The 22,622-nt window shown below is 35.2% G+C and overlaps 2 protein-coding genes across 8 annotated transcripts in view; one reads left to right on the top strand and one right to left on the bottom strand.

Annotated features, from left to right (window-relative positions):
• Positions 1–216: 216 nt before the first annotated feature.
• LOC106115746 (ribosome biogenesis protein WDR12 homolog) lies at positions 217–3,376 on the top strand. The gene is made up of 9 exons (XM_013309236.1): positions 217–396; positions 475–774; positions 857–997; positions 1,362–1,537; positions 1,617–1,681; positions 1,850–1,994; positions 2,094–2,195; positions 2,279–2,408; positions 2,698–3,376. Exons 1-9 carry the CDS (start codon positions 338–340, stop codon positions 2,840–2,842), a joined length of 1,263 nt encoding a protein of 420 aa, XP_013164690.1. The 5' UTR covers positions 217–337; the 3' UTR covers positions 2,843–3,376.
• A 2,987-nt stretch (positions 3,377–6,363) lies between these two features.
• shep (RNA binding motif single stranded interacting protein alan shepard) overlaps positions 6,364–22,622 on the bottom strand; it is a 115,185-nt gene continuing 98,926 nt past the window's right edge. For 4 of the 7 annotated variants that reach the window (XM_013309229.1, XM_013309235.1, XM_013309233.1 and 1 more), the window contains 8 exons: positions 12,687–12,949; positions 12,270–12,328; positions 11,503–11,627; positions 10,023–10,217; positions 9,530–9,673; positions 8,443–8,742; positions 8,172–8,210; positions 6,364–8,008 (listed from right to left, as the gene is read on the bottom strand). In XM_013309229.1, coding sequence (XP_013164683.1) covers positions 7,877–8,008; positions 8,172–8,210; positions 8,443–8,742; positions 9,530–9,673; positions 10,023–10,217; positions 11,503–11,627; positions 12,270–12,328; positions 12,687–12,949 — 1,257 coding nt within the window. In that variant the 3' untranslated portion in view covers positions 6,364–7,876. The remainder of the gene's footprint in view (positions 8,009–8,171; positions 8,211–8,442; positions 8,743–9,529; positions 9,674–10,022; positions 10,218–11,502; positions 11,628–12,269; positions 12,329–12,686; positions 12,950–22,622) is intronic. The other 3 variants (XM_013309230.1, XM_013309231.1, XM_013309232.1) reach the window with 3 other exon arrangements.

Genomic DNA, 22,622 nt, shown 5'->3' with positions numbered 1-22,622 from the left:
CAAGATTTTGCTAACTAAAAAAATATGCTTCATGCTTTGTACTCAGAGGCATGTTGCAGGGCATAATAGATGCATAAGTGGTTGGAAAAAAGTGAAAAAAAATTTGATGAAAAATGTGATCTGATCTATAAAGTATGATTTTAAGGTCTATCGTACCAGGTCACTAAATTAAAAAAAAATGATGTAAATGCTGGTATGAAATTGTCAATGTCATTCTAATGTCATCGCTCTCATTGCATATTGTGGTTATAAAAGTACTTTTTTATAAAATTTTATAAATTATAATTAAAAATCGTAGCTTTTGGTGATTTTACAATAGATAATTGTTTTACAAGCAATGGCTACAGACCAAGCCGAAGTTCAGTTACAAGTGCGATTTGTAACAAAACAGGAACAGTAGGTGCAACTTTTATCTATCCGGCGTGTTTGTTTTTACATTACACGTGCATAGTGAACATTTTCTTTAATTTACAGATATGCAGTACCAGATAGTCCTTACGCAATTCAAAGTAATGTTCAGTCAGCGGAACTTAATACTTTGGTAAATGCAATTTTAAAAGAGACAAAACCTTTGATTCTGAAAGCAGTTGAATTTGATTTTTTGGTATGTGGCGAATTACTTTGTACATCTATAGCAGAACATTTGCAAGAAAAGGGGATATCAACAGAAGATACTTTAGAAATCGAATATCTTGAAAGATTCCCAGCCCCTAAACCTCAAGAATGTTTAATGCATGATGATTGGGTATCCTCAGTCCATACTCATGGCAATTGGTATGTTGATTAATTTCAATTAAAAAAAGTCATTTGTTTGTAACATTTTTTTGTTAAATTTTCAAATATTTATCAATTTTAGGATACTCTCAGGATGTTATGATAATAGCATCCACATTTGGACTGCTAAAGGTCAACATAAGCTGGCCATTCCTGGACACACTTCACCTGTCAAGGGTGTTTCGTGGGTATCAAATGATGGTGAACAAGCCAGTTTTGCAAGGTACAGTTCTTTTGATATATTAAATGAAAATAGAGAATACAAATTACAAGTTGTAGTATTACAAGAATTTTTTTATTGAATTTAAAAAATATATTCTCATGTAGAATGTTACTGATTATAGTACAAATAACATTTTCAAAGAAGGATTTATGATTTTTAATATCTTATATTGTATAAGTTTACAACTAGAAAGAGGTACAGAAGCAGAACATATAGATATAGTATATATGTCATATTTAATTTTTAATATGATAATGACAAAGTGTTGCCAAGAGAATATGCTGTCCATATTATAGAATTTCAGTCTCAGTCTTCCATTATGCTCGCTGGTTTATTTTTACTTCATTTGAGCACAATGTTTCAGTTGCTCACATGATCAATCAGCTATGCTATGGGTGTGGAATGTGGCACGCAATTCCGTTGACTGTGTAGTCACTTGTCGAGGACATGATAAAGGTGTAGAGTGTATTGCTGTGGCAGTTGATGCAAAGCATTTTGCTACTGGCAGTTGGGACAATAACATATGTTTATGGAGTGCTAGTAAGTTATAGATTGTTTTTTGATCCATTTCTAATTTAGTCAAATATTTAGAAAGTAAAATGTTAAATATTACTTTCAGGTTTGACAGATGAAGACAATGTGCCTGCGAAAAAGAGGAGTAAACCAGAACAAGGAAATTCTAGAGTATGATAATCCCATATTAAAATTTTAATATCATATTATTATTAATTTTAAAATTGTCTAAATAAGATATACACTTAAATTTGTTTAAATACTTCAAGCTTGCACACTCTGTTGTTTTTATGCAAGTCTTTAGTTATGATCTTAATCACATTCCTGTTTATCTAATAGACACCAAAGTCAACATTGAAAGGCCACAGAGAAGCAGTGTCTGCGGTCAAATGGGTAGACTTCAACACACTACTGTCTAGCAGCTGGGACCATCTTCTGAAGCTATGGGACTGTGAACTTGGAGGAATTAAACAAGAAATTGCTGGTATGTATTTTAAGCTTATGTTTAAACTGTGGTAATATGTACTAAATATTAGCCTCAAGCAATTAAAAATATGGCTTATGTATTAAATTAAAATTTTAGGTAACAAAGCATTCTTTGACGCTGATTGGTCACCGCTTAACAACAGCATTGTTACTGCTTCAGCTGACCGACATGTCAGGATTTATGATCCAAGATCCACAGGTAAATAGTATTTTCTTAACACTAATACAATGTAAAAAAACTTAAATGAGATTATGATAATGTTTATATTATTTGTATTTTAGAAAGTATTGTGAAAACAACATTTACGTCGCACACGGGCTGGGTCCAGTCTGTGCGCTGGTCCACCACCAGAGACACGCTCTTCCTCTCAGCAGGCTATGATGGACAGGTTAAACTATGGGAGACGAGGAGGTTAGTAAAACTGTTAAAGTATCTATTACCCTAAACCAGTGGTAGCGAACCTTTACCTATCAATATTTATTTAAAGTTTTGTGATTTTTGTAAACATTTTAATGCTTAGAAATTACTGGTTTGATAATCATCTAATACCTACTTCACACTTATAATATGTGCTCGATTAATCCTTTCCCAATTTTCAATTGAAATGAAGAATAAATTGATAAAATATGTTTGATATGAGAAACCCACACTAAAGCACTGTCTTTTGACATTATTAATAGACAATTTATTTGTATTTCAGTCCAAGAACACCGCTGTATGATCTAACAGGTCACGAAGACAAAGTGCTCTGTTGTGACTGGTCTAACCCAGCTCTTTTAGTCAGCGGCTCCTGCGACAACACCGTTAGAATATTCAAAGCTAAACATGCAACGGCATCTGCATGATTAGATATCAAGTGACAGAGGAAACTATTGCAGTGACATACATATGCCGTTGTCTCTGTTTTTGTCAAAGACAATGAGTGGGAGGACAATATAAAGATGTCACTTTTGATAAACCTAATTGTGAAGTGCGGGACATTGACTGTAAATGTTTGGAAATGTGGATGGTTTCGGAAATGTGTCACTTTTGTTGTTTATTTTTGTATTCTTTTCGTAAATCTGTAATAACTCTTGAAATAAAGTTAGGTTGTTATTTTTTTTTTCAATAACATAATTTGAAAGTCTGTAGAGTTTTTTATATTTCATAATTGTTTACGAATCTTCTAGTAAAATACAATAAAAAAATAAAAAATAAAAGAGAAAGCGAAGGCATCTCTTATATAGTGTCGGGTTACATTCAGCTTGTTTCAATTAGGTTATTGTATAAATGAAAAGACAGTATTTGGTTTTGCTTGTTTTATTTCAATCATTTGCTCTTACAAAATATGTTCAATGCAAAGGAACATGACTCGTCACAATAAAACATGCTTCTTAGTACCATTTTGTTTTTATTTATATATTATTTTAGTTTTTCCATTCAGCATAACTATAAATAATGCGGGTCACGTAAAATGCTCATAGCACTATATAGAAACTTGCAAACACTTTGTAACAAAATAGATACATAACTTTCCTCTATGTGTTTCTCTGAGAGAAATGCTTTACACTATTATCATAGTTATGCCAAACCCCACATCATAACACAACGAAGCAACATGTCCCTTAAAAATATTTCTTTCTTACCAACAATTTCATTTCATTTTTTTTTACATTTTATGAAGTTTTATGTTTTTGCATTTCGTATTCCTAGGCTACCTAACTAAATTTTTATCTATTCTAAACTAAGATCTAGACTAGTCTGCCGGGTAGAACGCCACCCTATAATAATACACATTGGACAAACAATCGTATCGACACTTCCGACAGTTTTTTTTTTCAATTAATTTTCTTTCTTTACACTTATTCAACTACATAACAAAAGAGGTGAAAGCAAACTCGTCCAACTGAAACTTATCCGCAAGAATGTGTTGACACTAATTCTCTTAGTTTTGCTTAGGAGGTAGGGCGGGGAAGCGCGGGCGCGGGCGCGTTCCCGGGGCGCGGCTTCAGTCCATTCAAATTAAATTATTTAATAAACTAATAAAGGAAACTATTCTAGAGCCGGCGGCGGCGCGCACGCCCCGAGCCCCCGCCGAATATATTATTCTACGTCTCTATTCTATAGTATCTTAGCGTCGAAACATTTTTTTTTACTATTCTAACCTATCTATGTAATCCTAAGTCTTATATCTAGCCATCGATTTGTTACCATACCTATTTCTCCCAAATTCATTTCCAAAACGACCTGCACAATCACTTATAACATACGACTTAATTTAAAACAATTACTTAACACTTCAACTTATCGACATGATTTTTAATTTCGAATTATTTTGGTTTTAATGAATCGGTTTCCCAATATGCATTTTGTGCTCTCGATCTGCTCGGATATATCTCGCTTTGCGTTTCGCAAGGCATATGACCTCCTACAGGAGGCATATCACACATGTCAAGAATGTCGAAGTGAGTTATACTAGGAACATCTACAACTTTATTTTCGATTTAAATTTTAAAATCATGCGTGAAAAATGCAACGATTAGACAGCCACATTATCTCATTATTAAGTTGTTACTACAAAATAGTTTTACCATTAACTCTACTTTGTTACGAACACGGTAAGTTCCTCTATCACCTGTAAAAATATCGTGTAAAGCACTCGCAGCGGCCATACTTATGTATCCCACATCTATTGCCGAACGAAGCCGAAGGCACTACGATCAAATCAACGTTATTGCTCACAATGGAAGGAAAGCATTAGAAAAATAATGTATCGCCGCATCTCGCCTTGACGATGACGTCACTTACATGCTACGCTACGGGGCGCGAATCGCTATCTACGCTACGAATTGCTTCAAATTAATCACTTTCAATACATTTCACAATTAGCAGGTAATTAAGGGAAAATTGTATCGACATTGGAATGAAAATAAATCTTTTACACTAATATAAATTTAAGACAAAATAGTTTGGTATATTTCTATGGATGTTTACGAACGATCGTTAGAGAATAGGAGCACATTTACACATTTTGTATATAATATTATGTATATTTGTAAAATAATAATTCGAATTTATAATATTTTGACATCGATCGTAAACAAAAATATTAGCGGAAATATCTATCGGAAGACTGCTTTGACAGGAAGCCACAGTGTACTCGTATGTTGAACACTAAACAATCAAGTCACGTTACCCAGCACCAAACATGGTCGTCGATGCATTACACACAGTAGTCAATTGTTACAACATATAAAGGCGGTTTTGTGTACAGTATACTAAATTTGGCTCGATTCAGAATTATAAGAATATAAAACTGATCTACAGGGTGTTTTTTCGGATGTAATTCTAACAAAAATCTCACTTTTCATTATCATCGGGGCAAATCGCAAGTCGGTTACTGACTGTCCGTAAATATTGTAGCTGCTAATTTAATAAATGACTCCTTTACATTAAAATAAACATCCTTTTTATATTAGAATTGAAATTTGTTTTATAAAAGTGAGAAGCTACGCTGTATAAAAGTAAAAGTCGTATACAGTAAAATTTCAGCATATTTCTGATGTAAAAGAAACATAAACAGATCTACTAGATTGTTCAAAATTCTACGTTTTCATCCAAAACCTGCTATAAGCTAATGTCAGTTCCTGTATTTTAATTTAATCGGTCCACAGGTTTTGAATAAAGTCAGTTAAAATACAGTTAATATATCAAACATTTACCTAGTCTTCAGTCCCTGAGTTGTATAAATATTTTCCTACATCTTACTCGACTTTAATGATTTGTATACTTTGGTTCTGATGAATTCTCGACGTGCCAAAATAGAATTAAACAGTTGCGATATAGCGGGTCCCCTTCGTACCCATCAACAATGTGTATACATGTATACATATCCATGTATAATTTATACATATATATTCAATATAAAAATATCAAATTTCATATAAAGTCATAAAGTGTACCCAAAACCTACGTGATGGTACAAAATGTGCTCGATTATGCCAAAATTGGCTTTCACTGTTTCGGATTTCGAATCCCCGAATCACAACTCATAATGTGGAAATCAATCGTGGAATTTTTTTTGTTCGAAGTTCTCTAGTGGAATGTGCCGACCGCCTAAACATAAAAACTACGCCTTTGATTCAGTACATGATTCTCAAAAAAGTATCACTCTCATTATTAACGTATTTCGAGCATGAGTTTCGTCGTACAAAAATTTGTATAGACTCGTAAAATGTATAAATAGACGTTAAATACAACGGCTTATTGCTAGATGTGAGCGCGTCGTCCGCGTTGCTGGCCGATGGCTGTTAGCCACTGGCCGCGCGGCGAGTCTTGCACGCGAGACGCCTTTCACGGCTCCAAGGGCTAATTCATGTCGATTCTATTTTTTAACAATAAAACACGGATCTAGAAATAACTTATTGGAAGTTTACGGTATACAATTCAGTCTGACGGGTTTGGCAACGACGTTATCGATTAGGAATTACTATTATCCTTCAGTTATTTATAGACAACATAAATCTTGAAGAAGCATTTAATATTTTAACGACGAAGCGACGTGGCTAAGCTACGCATACAAGGGAGGTGTGAGCTCATGAGAATGCGTAAAAACTTTGCGTGTTGATCGTCGAGCAGATAGTTAAATAATTTCTTGTTTAAATTTTTTGTTACATTTGAGCGGCTGGGCATGTTAAATTCGAAATATTTAACCCCCGTAAAAAGATAAATACGAATGAGATGCATCAAAATTAGGTACCGGCAATCCTTGGACTGCACCGGTGATCTAATTATTAACGTAGGTAATACTGTACTGTTCATCGATGTAGAACCTTTTCCAAACAAATGAGCACCATGCCAAACTTCTTTGGACGTACAAACACTCAGTGCCATTCATAACACAACGTCGTGGCTCAAATATCGTCCGTCGCTAACACGTTTCGCGACCAAATTGTTTATAGTATGCCGTTCTAACTATAACGCGACAAAACCAACTTTCTTTTGTATTTTAAAAATACATATATCTCAACGGAAGATTCTAAATCTTCTTAATAAATTTTACGCACAAGATCTAATCGGTATGTTTATCTTTCCTAACCATAACACACATAAGTCGTTTCTTTTAGCTTTACAATTTCATTGGTATAAACTTTTTAACATGATATGACCATTTCAAAAAATCTTTCCATGCCTACCGCTTCTGATATTGCTCATCCTACTCCTGACAAATGTCAGGAAACTATATCTTTATAAAAACTTTACATTCCAATACATTCATCATATAAAACGCATTCCTTTTTACAAGATTAGGAATTAAGATTGCACGGTTTGTTCTACATTATAAAGACGCGATGTGATGTGTTCATTATGCGATCGAAGAATCCCCGTTATCCTACATTATATATGACACTGAATCAAAAATAAAAATGTATATTCCCGTTCGAGGACAAGTTTAAATTTAAAAATTCAATCGAGAAATTATACTATGCTAAAATAAATACCTAACTATCTTAAATAATCTTGTCAACTTGTTCAAAACCTGCGCCTAAAATCTTAAATTTAATTTTCTTTCCATAAAACAATAATAAAATTAAAATGTCAAAACACATTTAAAATTGCAGCTATAATCTATACATCAAATCCTCTCCTCGAACCGTCAAAAGACCTCATCAAAACATCACAGCGAATGCGCGGGGCCGGCGCGTGGTCGGCGCGGGGCCGACGCGGGGCCGACGAGAAAATAAATAGTGAACAGGCGACGAGAGACCGGGCGGAGCTTTCGATGAAGTCTACAACGGCCGCAAATTAAAACTAAAACAAATTAACATCGTAAAAAGTCACAGTTGCTTTGATTTTTGGCTCGTGTACAGCATGGGTAGTGGCGTGCGCGGGCGCGGCGTCTACTTGGTCGGGTAGGGCTGGTACGCCTCGTCCGGCGACGCCGCGGTCGACGCCTGCTCGCTCTCCATCGGCATCTGGATGATGGGCGGCGTCGGACCCGCGAAGAACTGGTACGGCGGCGACGGGAAGTACTGAAACACAACCACACCTCGCTTCAACTCTTTGCCTCTGCCGCCTCGAAACTCGAAAGCAAACAACATTTAAACAGTGATTATGGCAAAGCAATGGGAAGATAGTATATATTCATATGCAGTGCGTTTGCGGTCGACTTTGCTATTTAATATTAGAACTCACGTATAATTCATTTTCCGGCCTTAGGCTGTCCCAGTTTACCTGGAAAAGGAAAAGGATTCAGTCGTTTTGTTAATTTTATTTTGTGACTGAATATTCCTTGTTGGTCGGCATCGACGTGAGCTGTTTGCCGAGCGAAGTAAGACTAGATAGAATTTTTTCCACTATAGAAAATCGGACATCTTAATAACATGATCACTATATGACTTACGCTGTACTTACAATAGTTGTTTAGTAATTGCTATCGATAAATGGTTATGTTGTAACTACTCACGTATTGGCTGGGCACAGAGTCGATGGGCAGATGCGCGGGGTGCGCGGCATGCGCGGGGTGCGTGGGGTGCGCGGCGTGCGCGGGGTGCGTGGGGTGCGCGGGGTGCGCGTGCGGGTGCGCGGGCGGCAGCAGCGCGGCGTAGGGCAGCCAGGCGGCGGGGTGCGGGTGATGCAGCTGCGGGTGGTAGGCGAGGCCGTAGACGCCGGCGCCGCGGTACACGCCGCCGCACTCCGCCGCGCCGCCCGCCGCCACGCCGCCCGCGTACACGCCGCTCACGCTCATCGCCTGGAACCATACCGTCTGCTCAACGTCTCCACGCGTCCTTAATCACTGACAACCTCATTAACACTACTACAGATTTCACCACGTTTACACACTTTGTACAGGGTACTCTTTAACCGGAACACACATAACGACGGAAAACCATACATTCTATTTTAGAAGTTTCGACCAAAGATCATATTTTGACGATTTGATTTAACTCAGGCCAAAATAAGCAACTTTCAATATATGAATGTATGGTAGTCTTGCGTTGTACATGGCAATATTTGCATTCTGTATACAGAGTATACATGATTACTCAATAACTATGATATTAAACAAAATCAGTGATCAGAAAGACTCATGCCAATGCAAAAATCTTCAATTTGCATCAGCATAGTATAGAGAAGTAAACAAATGAAAAACATAATTAGAAAAACAAATAAAAATAATAGATTTATAAACAAAACTCTTTATAAGGTAGGCTTCTGTTCCTAAAATGAAAAAAAAAATATTACAAACACTGAAAAGAAAAACAGAATCATACAAAATACGTAATATACGTAAATAATTTTAAAATATAAACAAATAAAAAACAAAAAAGGGATACAAATAGGGTTTTTGGTTGCTTCGTTTGTTTCACTTACCAACGCAATATTATGTGTAAAAATGTATGTACATAAAATTTATGCATTCTAGTGTTCCAATAAAAGTATTCATTTCGCTAAGCCATTGGGAAATAAACTGATGCTAAATAAGCTAAGCTCTATTCTTATATACTTTTTCTATGTGTTTTTCTATGTATAAATATTGATTATAGTAGTACCTGAGTAATGGATTCGTTGTTATCCCGCCACATTCGACCGTTGTTGTCGTTCTGCTTATAGAGAGACTTCTTCTTGCTACCGCCGTCGGCGAACTTCACAAGCAACGGTTCCTTAGCCCCCGGTATCGAGTTGCCATTAAACATCTGATAATTAAACAAAATTATTGCTTTTAATTGACAAGAATATTGAAAAAAATATTTGTATTGACCAATTGTACTTTTTAAATTTCATATCGATCTTATACCAACGATAAAATTGCACAAATTTGAATTTAACTTTATATGAAATTCGGTTGAATTTAAATTTGGTAGGATTATGCACTAACCACTGTCTAGGGCTCAATTTTTGGTTAAGTAAGGTTTGTTTTTAAGGTTACTGTGAGGTGCATTAATACATATTATAGTTTATTGAGTCTGAATATTGGGGTAGGAATATAATTATTTATTGTCTTGATAATTTCGCTGAAACTTGTATAAACGTATATTAATTTACCTGAATGATCTGCTCGCATTTTTCGCGTGACTCCATCCTGGCGAAGCCGACTCCCTTGCTGTGGCCGTGTGTGTCGCGTAGTATGCGCGTCGACACCACCTGCCCGAACTTGGCCAACAGTTGGTCAACGTCGTTCTCTTTGAAGTGCGGCGGCAGGTTTGCCATGTACAGATTGGTCGGGTCCTGCTCCTGTTGCTGCGAACGCATCACAACGCACAGATCAAGTACACGCTCAGCAGTTACAACTGTTTTGATGATATTTGAATTTAAATTTTGAATTCGAATTTGAAATTTACGTGTGTTAAAAAAAGTGTCATTAAAATAGAATTAATATCAGTGTATGAAAGTGAGAAATGTTTATTTTTAGACCTTACAGAAGTAATTTCAAATCAAAGAAGCTATTGCTTATATTTAGTATCACCTTAACGGTTCAACAAAGGGATGAAAGGCTGTCTCAGAATAGGTGTATTAATATTGTTAATAGCTCAAAGCCCGCATAGATAATCTAGACATTGAAGCCAACTCGGACAGTTTGTAAATCAGCGGTTAGGATCTAATACGCTATAATATATTTAGTTATGTTATTAACGACATTGGAATATCAGCATATAGAGATTATGAAGCTGGTTAATTCGCATACACACTATTTAATATTGAAAGCATAGAAATACCCAGAGCCCAGTAGCGATAGTACATTGTTATGACGCTAAAGCAAACGATATACAAGACGACAGGATGGACATGTCTCAAGTAAGTTAAGTAAGCGTTATGTCAGCGCCGAGCGAACCACTGACAGGATAGCGAATACTTACAACAAACTAGTCTCTCGTCGCACGGACGTACGAACGCGCAAACTATCAGTTGTCACGTTACCCCAAACACAAACTGACGGATCGATTATAGAAATTGATGCGTGTACTGGCGTTACAACTGGACCTACGGAATCTTATCAAGGATACGCCTGCACTAGGCTGTAGAGTATATCATGAAATCTTTAGATTTTATCATAAATGGGAAGTATTTACCATGTAGTTGTTTGTTTATTGTGTTGATTCTAGCAGTAAATATATTGTTTATGTTTTCAAATATTACGGCCACATGATTAAAAGTATATTATAAACTAATGCTAAATGTAATGGTAGACGGAATATGGGAAATGGATTGGGATATCATTTAATTTATGTGTAATTCTCTCTAAGTTATTTAACTATTTTGAGGAATATTAAAAAGTAACAATTATCTGTCATTTCTGTGTGTGTTCAAGGTATAGAAATGTTGAATTTATAGTTTCTTTTACAATGTAAAAATCATGTCGTATTATTTTTAATTTGAATACATACGTCATAAAGTTTCCTCTCAAACAGTTGATGACAGCGCATATGTATAAGAATTGATTCTGTAATGTTGGTACCAATATGGATGAGAGCGGGTTAGGATGAGGCGGTTAGTCATAATAATATTACTTGCATGCACAACGTACACGGTTCAGTCTACGCAGGAACCAGATACCCACTTTAGCCATCTGGGCCTGAACACCTTTCGCTTGTAATCCTTTTACCGCCGCCTCTGCAGACGCGATCGTTTCGAAATCTACAAAACCATAACCTGCGAAGATAAAAGTTTAAACATTTTATAATGTAATGACCTTACCGCGGTTAACAAATTTAAAATCACATGCTTATAGAGGACATCTAAAAATTTTAAAACATATAACAAATCTATGAAACTATTGACACAAAGATACCTACTTGCCTACAAAGTAGCAGGATGACAATGAACGCGAAAGGTTCACAACGAACATCGATTGATGCGCGTGCCATCTTTGTAAAGTTAAATTTAGAAATTTATCTGTGCTTTGGTGCATTAAGTGTGGATGACGCTACGAAAACAATACGTGAAAATCAAAATATCATGATATATATTTTATGAAAAAATGGTAAACATGAATAAATCGAATCTAGAATCGTGCATATATTGGAAAAAAATTCTCACCATAGATGGATTATTTTAATGAAGATATATGGTATTCTAGAAAATATTAATATCAGTTACGAATTAAATTTTTCAAATGAAAAATATATTGAAACGGTAACATTTTAAATATCATATATTATACGTTACATACATACGTGAATCTATGCACTGATAAGGTTCAACTAGAAGTAACATATATTATGTAGATACAGAAAATATACAGTAACTATGACAGTGTAAGAAAGGGATAGAGTACGTACGAATATTGTTTACCTTTACATTTATTTGTATTTTTATCCAATATTGCTTTTGTTGAAATTATATTGCCGTACCTGAAAATGAGAACAGAGAATTTAAGAAGGGGGCACATAAAACAGCACAACATATTGAACATGCTAAGCTCTGTTTACAATGAAAGAAATTATTATTTTAGAGCTTCCAAGTCCTACTCTACCGCTTTTTCAATTACTGTAGATATCAGTCAGATGCATACATTAGACGTCTTAAACTGCATGTTTTAGTAACAAGAGTACTAGGTCATCAGATGGGTCAACGCCAACGAGTGTCAAAGTGAGTAAAAGAAATCAGTTGGACCATTTCCCGTCCCAATATCAGATTTAATTACGGCCATGGAGTACGTTATCATAGTTACAAAATCATTATAATAATTGATAATTATGTAAAACTTACATCTGGCACATCTGGACGAGGTCCTTATCGGTGGTATTCTGGCCAAGGCCGCGTATGTAGAGGTTGGTGCGACTGAGCTGGTCACCGGGCGCGCCCGTGGACGCCGAGCTAGCGGGCGGCGGTCCCGTACTGAGGCTGGTGGAGCGCGTGCCGCCTGCCGAGCCCGTGTTGGACGACGACGAGGATGCAGTGTTAGCCGGCGACGCTGCGGTAGGCACCCGAGTGCCACCGCCCCCGCAACCACCGCTCATTCCCCCCGTGTACTGAAATACGTTAAAATAATAGTTGTAGATACATTTTAATGTTGTTACTTTTCATTTGATTTCCTAAAATTTCAACATGAAAACATTGCTTGCGCTGAACAAAAAAAAAACTTGTTTACAACTTTTAAAACTGTATTCCCTCGCTCTCTCTCTTTCTTTCTTTTGCTACTCATACAGGTATAGATTTACTCTTGTTATTTGTGGGTCGGACGTGTTTACGAGTGAAATTAACCAGATCGGTAATGTGAACAGGCATTAAGTTTCACTGCAATAAAGACATTAAAAGGACGTCTTTCATATTTTTTGTTCGTCGTTCGGTCGACAGTTGAGAGAAATGACATGTTCTGCAAATAACAAGTGGGACCTTGCACATTGTGGTTTATTTATTTATTGATTGTCATTTTTTTTTCAACAACTGTAATGTGTACATAATAGTCACTCGAATTTACACTAGGTAAGTTATGGCGTGTACGATCTCCATAAGATCTGTCGTGTTCTAGCTTACTCAGGTAGACAACGATATCCCTATTCTGAACATCCGACTTAAAAACTCTGCAAGTAATAAATAGGATATCACAATAATATTATAAATGCGAATGTTTGGATAGATAGATGTTTGAAGGTATCTCCAGAACTGCTGCATCGAACTCGCTGAAATTTGTCATAGTAAAGAACATAGTCTAAAGGAACACAGACTATTAGTTAAGTTTTTTTAATTCCCAGCGGACGGAATCGCGGGCGACAGCTAGTTATACATAATTAATGATTATTCGTATAAAGTAGTGCAATTTTTTTTATCTTACTAATGTTATGAATGCGAATGTTTGGATGGATGGATGGATGTTTGTTTGAAGGTATTTCCAGATCGACTGAACGGAACCTGCTGAAGTTTGGCACGGAAGAACATATAATTCTTATTAAGTTTTAATAACTTCTAATTAAGTTTTTTTTTAAGACAGGGCAGACGGATTCGCGGGGGACAGCTAGTAAATCTATAAAATCAGATCAAATGTATCGCCGAGTCCAATTTATAGCAATGCTAAGCGCTTCCGTCCACGGGAACCGACTTCATTGAAACTAACTGGTGAGACGTGTAAGACGCTACGCCATTAGTTATTTAGCCCGGTAATGAATAGGGTCGGGTAATGAACGCATGCCGATTCAGAGCACGCCCGGTACAGGCTTGCCTTATAAGACATCTTTTCCATTAAACGAACAGCCCTGTGCGAGTGACTGAGCCGGCCGCCGACGACTAGCGCGACTATTTTAACGAGCAAAGTGGGGACGCCAAATACATATGAACAATTTTTACTGACGTATGACAAAAAATTAAACATTTCATAATGTAACTTTTAATCTAAATCTCTCAGTTCAAATATTCAGCAAAAAAATTGTTAAGCTTTTCTAATTAGTGATTTTAATAGATCAAGGTTATCGTCGCGTACAGTCCTGCTTATAGAATAAATGGCCGCGCGCGACTGGTCGCTTAGTGGAAAAGTGGTTTAAGTAAGTCTCTTTCGATCGCAGTCTGTTGTGGGCAACGGTATGACCAGCACGTGGTTAGCTCTACGTTTATGGACCGACAGTTAGTTCCGACTAACGAGTCGATCGTAGGTTGAATCGGGAATTGGCCTTCGTCCGGTAAACAACATAAATACGGTATAAAAAAAGACTAGATTCCAGCGCAACAATAAAAAAGCTTAACACTCTAACAACATTAACACGTTTATGTAGTAAAAATAAAAATAAATAAATAGGAAAAGCCAATTAATTAAGGAATTTCAATATGCTTTTAGTAGATAAGTATTTGTAGTGTACTTAATTTCGTCACAATAAATTCCTCAGTACGTCAAAAACGATATAATAATATGCATAAAAGTTTAGTGAAGGTTTTATAAACATCATTATTTATTTTAATTCCTCAGAGACAGCACTTCCATTTATATATTTAATAACTGCAATGAAACAAACTTGTATGTCGGTATATTAAGAACTACGTACGTACTCTACAAACAATATCTGTCGAGACTGCAAAGGAATTCGAATAATGTCGTAAACGATCAATGTGCCAGTCTATTCGAGCGCGTAATATAAAAATACGGGAAACTACGTCTAGTACTATAGTGTGTGTAAAGTGTGAGAGGAATTTATATGTGTCTTTAAGGAGTTGTAAACACATAGCGTCATGTACTCTTTGTTTCCACTGCCGAAAGACTCGTACGAAAACATATTGGCATCCTTCTCATACCCTTAGTAAAAACAGAGATGATACTATGTGTCAGTATGGTTGTTTTGTCAGTGGAAATCCATGGTTATACTTAATTAACATATTACGTTCGTTCGCGCTATGTCGTTGACACATACGCGTGGTAGTAAGTTGATAAACAACATAACGTAGATTTTTTGCTACTAAAGTTCGCTGGACGAATAATGGTTTAATAGTGGATAGTCAGATTCGTATTCTAGTGATACGACAAACGTAGGAATCTATGTTAAAATAACTTAAAGTAACGTAAGTAATCTTACTTATATTATAAATACGAATATTTAGATAGATGGATGGTTGTTAGAAGGAATCTCCAGAACGGCTGCGTGTTTGTCGCTGAAATTTTCCATAGATGTAGAACATAGTATGGTAGAACACATAGGTTAAGGTTAAGTTTTTTTTAATTCCGCTCGTACGGAGCCGCGGGCGACAGCTACTAACGTAATAACTGACTGATTATTCCCTATAAAACACTGTTTTGGTATATAATTCGGAATATAAAGCGAAAACAGACAAAACCTAATTATAAGTAATGTAAAAAATAACATATATTTTAACGAAAGTTGTAATTTTAAAAGCTCTCCTTTTTCATTTAACTTTCACACTGTATTAAAATGATTTGTTTCAGTGAATTTAACGGCTTCCCTTTTGTACAGCTTGTACTCATTTGTTTCGTTGTGCGTATATTTAGAAAGGATTTATGTAAACGTAATTTTCGTTCAACGAAAGCTGTTCATTAACAGTATTTCAGTCGCAGCTAAAGTAAATAATAGCTGTAATGTCAACGTTTAAGCGTGACGTGGAAACATAATGATTGTTAATTAAATACCGAGCATATTAACACGTTTACCTCTTATTCCAGTGAAGGTTAAATTTTGTAAAGAACTGAAATAATTCTTTAATTAGATGTCGCACGCGACTCCGTCCGCGCAGAATTAGAATAAAGCTAAATAAGTATTTCAGGCTATGTATTACATCTATGACTAATTTCATAGAGATCCGTTGAGCCGTTCTGGACATCATTTCAAACAAACATCCCTCTATCCATCTATGTTATCAATAATATAAGTAAGATAGTGAGATATATAATATTGAATTTTGATATTATTGTTTTTTTAATTGTTTATTTCGAAATAAGTATGATAAATTATTTCGAATAGTAAAAATAATTTATTGAAGTACATGAAAAATGGATTTATTCGAAAATTAGATAAATATGATATAGGTATAATTATTTTATACCGCGATCTTGCGATGATTTAACTTTGTAAGAAATAATAGCATTTAGGAGTCGTAGCGCATTGAATTACAAGGAACAGAATGCTTTAAAATAAGGTGTTTCATGGACGGAGAGTATAATTGAATAATTTGATTAATTGTAGCGAAACCCGCCGCTCGGATCACTATTAACAACTTACTAGACGACAGTTTAATAGGACTTTATAAGACTCCAATTTGCAATTACAAATTAGGAACAATCAACCTCTAATTGCATAATTTTTAAACTATAAATAAAAAAAATTAAGAAACTTATACTTTACGTAGGAAACATGTAATTATTCCTTTATATTACTAATATCATAAATGCGAATGTTTGGTTGGATGGTCGTTTGAAGGTATTTCGTAAACTGCCGTATGGAACTCGCTGAAATTTGACATAGATGTAGAACATAGTCTGAAAGAACACATAGGCTTCTAATTAAGTTTTCTTTAACACCGCCCGGACGAAGTCGCAGACGACAGCTGGTTTACTAATTCAATTTTAAGGCTAAACATGTTGCGTTTGAAATAAAATAAGGCATAATACAGACTATTTATCGTGTATAAGTTTCCTTTACTCAAGATGGCCTCCATAAATCCGAAATACAGACCAGAAAGTATTGTTTTGATGGCAAAAAATGTTCTACATATATAGTCTGATTTACTAATGCAACCATTTTCCGGATAAACGGACTTCATATATCAGCGTTTTTGGTATAATATGGTATAATATTCACTTTGGATGACACAAGAGATCAAGTTACTATATACAGAGGGCTTTTTAAACGTCATGAGCTATAATTTACTCTTCGACATCACGTTCACATGTACAGTCAGCTGCATAAATGCTTTTACAAAGCTTAAAAAACCAGTAAACAATTTCAGTTTCAAAAATATGTATACACGCATCATTGAGTATTTTTCCGACTATATAACATTTTATTGACGTATTCGTGTATTTTTTTTAACCCAAGACCTATACAAATTTTTAATGTTTTGTAAGTGGATAAATATTTATGTCGCTGACTGTACGATTTATCAAATTAATGTTGGCTGGCTGTACACTAGAAATTGGGTGGATTATTGCTCGAGTCGACGTGTCCTGTGGGAGACGGGTCTAGACGGGCCGCGGTATATTGCCTCTGCGGCTTCAACATTTCCGCCCGAGATTGAGATGCAATTGGACTGTTAAAGTTTAAGCAAACACTTTCCAAGTAGCGGAGTAAAGCTGTGCAAATATACGCTGTATAACTTTGTAAATAGAACTTTTGATAGATATTGCAGTAGAAACATAAATAGGTGGCTATGGCATTAGTTGCTACAATTTTTTTACAGCTCTTTGTTATTTAGTTAAATAAGTTAATATAATATCATAGTAAGTACTGGCTTAGATAGACGAGGCAATTAATGAATAAATTATTGTAATAACGAAACAAAATAAATGCCAGTACTATTAAATGTAGCTATAGACAACGACTACACTCATTCTCGTCACAATGGTTATGAAAGCTTCGTTCATCGGCGCAGCCTCCCAGCTTCATCAAGGCAAAGCTTCGACAGGCGTCAAGTTGACGTGTGACGGCGGGAAATGAAAACAGTTCGCAAGGACGCAATCATTGCAACACCGAACATTCACAACTTGTAACCGTGAAATCCCATTGCTGTGATTCTTTTTTGACACATATTGTTGTCTCAGTTTTTCGCAAAGAAAAGTAAGAGATGATAATATGAATTTATACAATGCTTCGACATTCGAAACCTACAGCTAACAACGAGTTTATGAGTTTATGTTTACCATAAGTTTGAGATGGAATATGTAGGTATTTACTTTGATGTGCCGATTTTTATCGGGTGATTAATTTTTATAACTTGATTTTAAATGCGATGGGTTTTATAAATTACTTTAAAATTTATTCATGTAGATTACATTTTTTTAATTAGATTAATGTTTGCGGTTCATTAAATACATTCTTTTCTAATAGAAAGATAAACTTTGCCAATCGGATATCATATAATTCATCAATTTGGGTTATAACGATGTTTATTTATTGGGGTCAATTTATGATTTTTATTAATATACAGTATGTAAAGATTGTGAATTATTATTTATTATATTTTCAGATATCTGGCTTCCAACATAACCGCCATCTTTTAAATGGAATTTGCAATAGCACACGACGATATTAATAAGAGTAGAGAGGTAGGTAGGAGGTAGCGAGTGGTCTGGTCGTAGAGTGGCCTCCGTCGTTTTCAAGTGCCTTTTATTATCGCTAACATCGGGCGAGTCTATGTAATTATAACGAATTTCAGACATCGTTAGGTTCTACACTTGAAGCTATATTATAATAATGTTTAAGCAAGTGACATCATAGTAAAATATATTAAATTATGAAAATTCAAGAAATATTATAACCTTAAAAAAATTATGAATACACTCACATATAGTCTGGTATATGCTTTAACTAGTTTCAGACCTGTCTTGAGATGGGATGAAGTATCATACGGTGAGAGGCTTGTGAGAAATAAATTCTAAGAATGAAAAAAAATACTTGAGCTTTTCAATTATACCGTATTTATTTCCAGTACAGCCATATTGAACTCACAACAATACTCTTCGTAAAACTTACACTAATTCTTCTAAGATTAGATCATAACTCAATTAATTAAAGAGAAATTGGCTCGTTGCTTTCACGATTTAGACAGTACATTGCATTCAATCCATGGGTATACAAATAATAGCGCCGAGGATTCGGCTATTCACATCCCTGCCTCGTGAAATGAAACATAAATCCTATTCAATCTATTTAAATTGAGCGAGAGCTCCATTTGTTTTATCGTCGATTCAATCAGCATCGCTATATCGCATCAACATTTACGCCTGTAGCACACAAACGAGAAAGCGAGCCGGAAACTAAGTTAATTTAATATGAAACTGCTACTGATTTGTTCCTCACCGTTTACTAACCAAAATACCTACGCAAATCATACATACATACATATGTTTATACAAGTAGAAAATCACGGTTAGAAAAACTATGCTTTTTCTTTTCATTATAACATAATGTGGCAAACAAACAAGCGGTCGCCTAAATTTTCCAAAATAGCAGTGAGCGCTGCCCGTTGATGTAAATTGATTTAATTGACAAACGAAGGGATAATCTTTCGCCTCCCATTTCTGCGAGGATAGGAAAGGAAAAAGGACCAAAATTGGGCTTCCTACATACACGTTTTGTATTTTTCACCTATAAAACCTCATTCTAAACGGAGTTAGGAGACATTAAAATAAAGCACACGTTCCAAGCATACATCTGTTTCCTCTATCATCTGTTCAATGGTTGAATACGGCCTGTAGAAATGAATAGACAGCATTCTCGTTTCACGATCGTATCTATTCGCACGGTCGTGTGGTTTGACGTTTTACGTTATTGTTTTCATAAATTCAAAGCCGGTGAAGACTCGTATCTATAAATGTTCGAAAACCAATTAAAAGGTACATAAGGAAAGCAAATTGAAATTGAAAGTTGTGGTCGTAAAGGTACTTCATTTAATAACGCTACTACTAAGCAAAATGGTTAGTCGACACGAAAGGCAAAATGTTCAAGTCTACCAAAAGTCTAATTCAAGTCAAAAGTCTTATACAATTACTGTATATTAATAGATAGCTTTGTTTAAAACTGCCTTCATTCTCAACTCGTATGTAATGTTTTAATTAAATACGAGTAAGTCTATATTATGTGTTGATATGTTCGCGTACGTTCCACAGTGGAGCATCGGCGTGCTATTATTACAGAATATTGAAGCGTATTCCACAAGTATTTCAATGGCAGTCTCAGGAATTACATAAAAGAATCATACCATGTTATAGTTATGTTTTGTTTTAAACATTATACATTATTTTCTTTATTGAAACCGTGGAATGAACTCGAACTTCCACAGATATTCTCTCTATGGAATATATTTATAAGCCGCATAGCTCTGTTCAGAAATTCTCTTTGATCTTTCACTTCTCATCGTAAGGTTATAATTTTTGGCAAAGACAGTTCCACCGCTACTATTTTAACGTTTTTAAAAATTACTCTTGATTTGAATATATTCAAACTACGAAATATTTCAAATTATTTAAACCATATTCACATTTAAAATTGTTTTGTATTATAAGATTTTTTGTACGATTTTCGAATACATTACGCGAGGATATCAAACAGATGACAAGCTTATATCCTCCCCTAATGGACAAAGGTCAGATGTTACAGGAAAAAATGGTGACCGACGAGCAAATTCAAACACAGGCAGCTGGGGCCCGCGTCTCTCCGACATTAACATAATTCCACAAAAAAAATCCATCCACCCTCGCTACAAAATACCCTTTATCCTTGCTACATCAAGTCTCGATCGACAATGTTGAACCAGTTTATGTTGCAATTTAATATTTATGTCGTATTACCCATCGCCCGTGTCTCCGTCCGCGTGGAATTAAAAAAATATAGTAGCCTAGTAGTGTTTTACGCCTACGTCTATGTGAAATTTAAGCGAGATCTACGCAACAGTTCTGGAGATACCTTCTAACAAACTTTCATCCAAATATTCGCATAATGATTAGTATAAACAACTTTACTTTTATAAAGCTTATATAGAAGTTGAGTCGGAATCATTAAAACATTCAACAATAAATGAAATTGTCAGCCAGTAAAATATGTAAATACACTTACATTCATTAAATTTCCATTGCATTCAACAAACTTAATATTAGATTTACATTAATAAAATAAATAAAAAGAGGTTATCATCGTCCAACGCTTCTCAGTCTTTATTAGGCGCATCTATGGGAATGAGCTGTCAAATTAAATTATCAGTGGAAGTAAATGCAGCGTGAAATTCTGTAAGCATTAGTTGGCGTTACGCGGTATGTCGGCCGGCTCATTTCACGAGGGGTTGGGGTCCTTCAACTTCCGCCAGAACAGAAATAAATCTAATTCTTCGGATGACAGATATCAGCAAGCCTTGTTTATTTATACTTTCACCCCGCTAGGGTCCCGCATGTGGGATGTGCCCCAATACACCAAAAATAAACTATAATGTATAACACAATAAACATATAAGAGATGGTTACATTCCAATTTTAGAATTGGGTCTTCCGGATATTTTAGGAGATAAATTTGTCCTACAATCGAAAAAGCTTTCGGTTTATTAGCCTTTAAATCTGACAGATGGTAAGCCTGTAGCAATCAATATGGGAGACACAATATATTAATCCGAAATTGTAAGCACTCATTCGTAGCCAAGAGGACAATAAGAGGATATAAATCAATTGTTGATAGTAATAATAGTTCCTTAATATCAGATGATTATTTCTTATATTACTAATAAATTTGTCCCGCGACTCCTTCGTCCGGAATGAAGAAAAAAACTTAATTAGTAGCCTATGTGTTCTTCCTGTATTCTACATCAGTATGACCCATGTAGCCATTCTGGAGATACTTTTAAACATCCATCCATCCATCTAAACATTCGCATTTATAATATTAGTAAATTAAGATTACATTAATTATTATTAAGTACTTTCAGAACGTGTGAACTAGTCGCAAATACCATTTTACTAAGAATTTAGAACGTGGCTGATGGCAGTAATCCGAAATTAAATATGTGAATCGTTAATCTATGGAAGTTTTAGTTAATTACATAGTCCCCTAGTTAATAATATAACTGAAACATCTAATATTTCACCGACTTATCGTTATCCATTTCGTTTGACAGTGAAAAAACACCACTTGAACGGATCGCACCGAAATAAATGTGGTAATTTTGTTTACATTTTTTTTTCTACTTCGTAACGCATACATTTAAATATATCAACATAATCTTTTGACAGTGTATCGCAAGAAAACGTAACGGCTGACGAATTCATACCTAATGTGGGTGGGCTTGTGCGAATTTAAAATTAAAATATGTAAAACACATTCTCATGTGTTTTAACCCGATCCAAAGTATTGGAAAGAAAACGAAGAAAGATTTACACCATTCTAATTTTACTTTCAATCGTCTTAGCACAGAAATAAAAAAATTAAATATTTTAACCAAAATCCAAAAAAAAAAAAATTATGCCAACTGCGGCAAGTAAAATCTGTTTATACAAGATAGACCACCCTA

This window comes from Papilio xuthus, unplaced genomic scaffold (genome assembly GCF_000836235.2).
Source record: "Papilio xuthus unplaced genomic scaffold, Pxut_1.1 DF827777.1, whole genome shotgun sequence".
In the NCBI taxonomy this organism is placed as follows: Eukaryota; Metazoa; Arthropoda; class Insecta; order Lepidoptera; family Papilionidae; genus Papilio; species Papilio xuthus.
The sequence above is the reverse complement of the archived record's forward strand: the minus strand, read 5'-3'. Positions and strand labels throughout refer to the sequence as shown.

What these genes read in the sequence shown, in the direction of transcription:
- LOC106115746 (XM_013309236.1), top strand. Translation starts at nt 338, where the DNA reads ATGGCTACAGACCAAGCCGAAGTTCAGTTACAAGTGCGATTTGTAACA. An exon ending in CAGAACAAGGAAATTCTAGA is followed by an intron (nt 1,682 to 1,849) that starts GTATGATAATCC and finishes TTTATCTAATAG; the next exon opens with ACACCAAAGTCAACATTGAA. An exon ending in AAACTATGGGAGACGAGGAG is followed by an intron (nt 2,409 to 2,697) that starts GTTAGTAAAACT and finishes TTTGTATTTCAG; the next exon opens with TCCAAGAACACCGCTGTATG.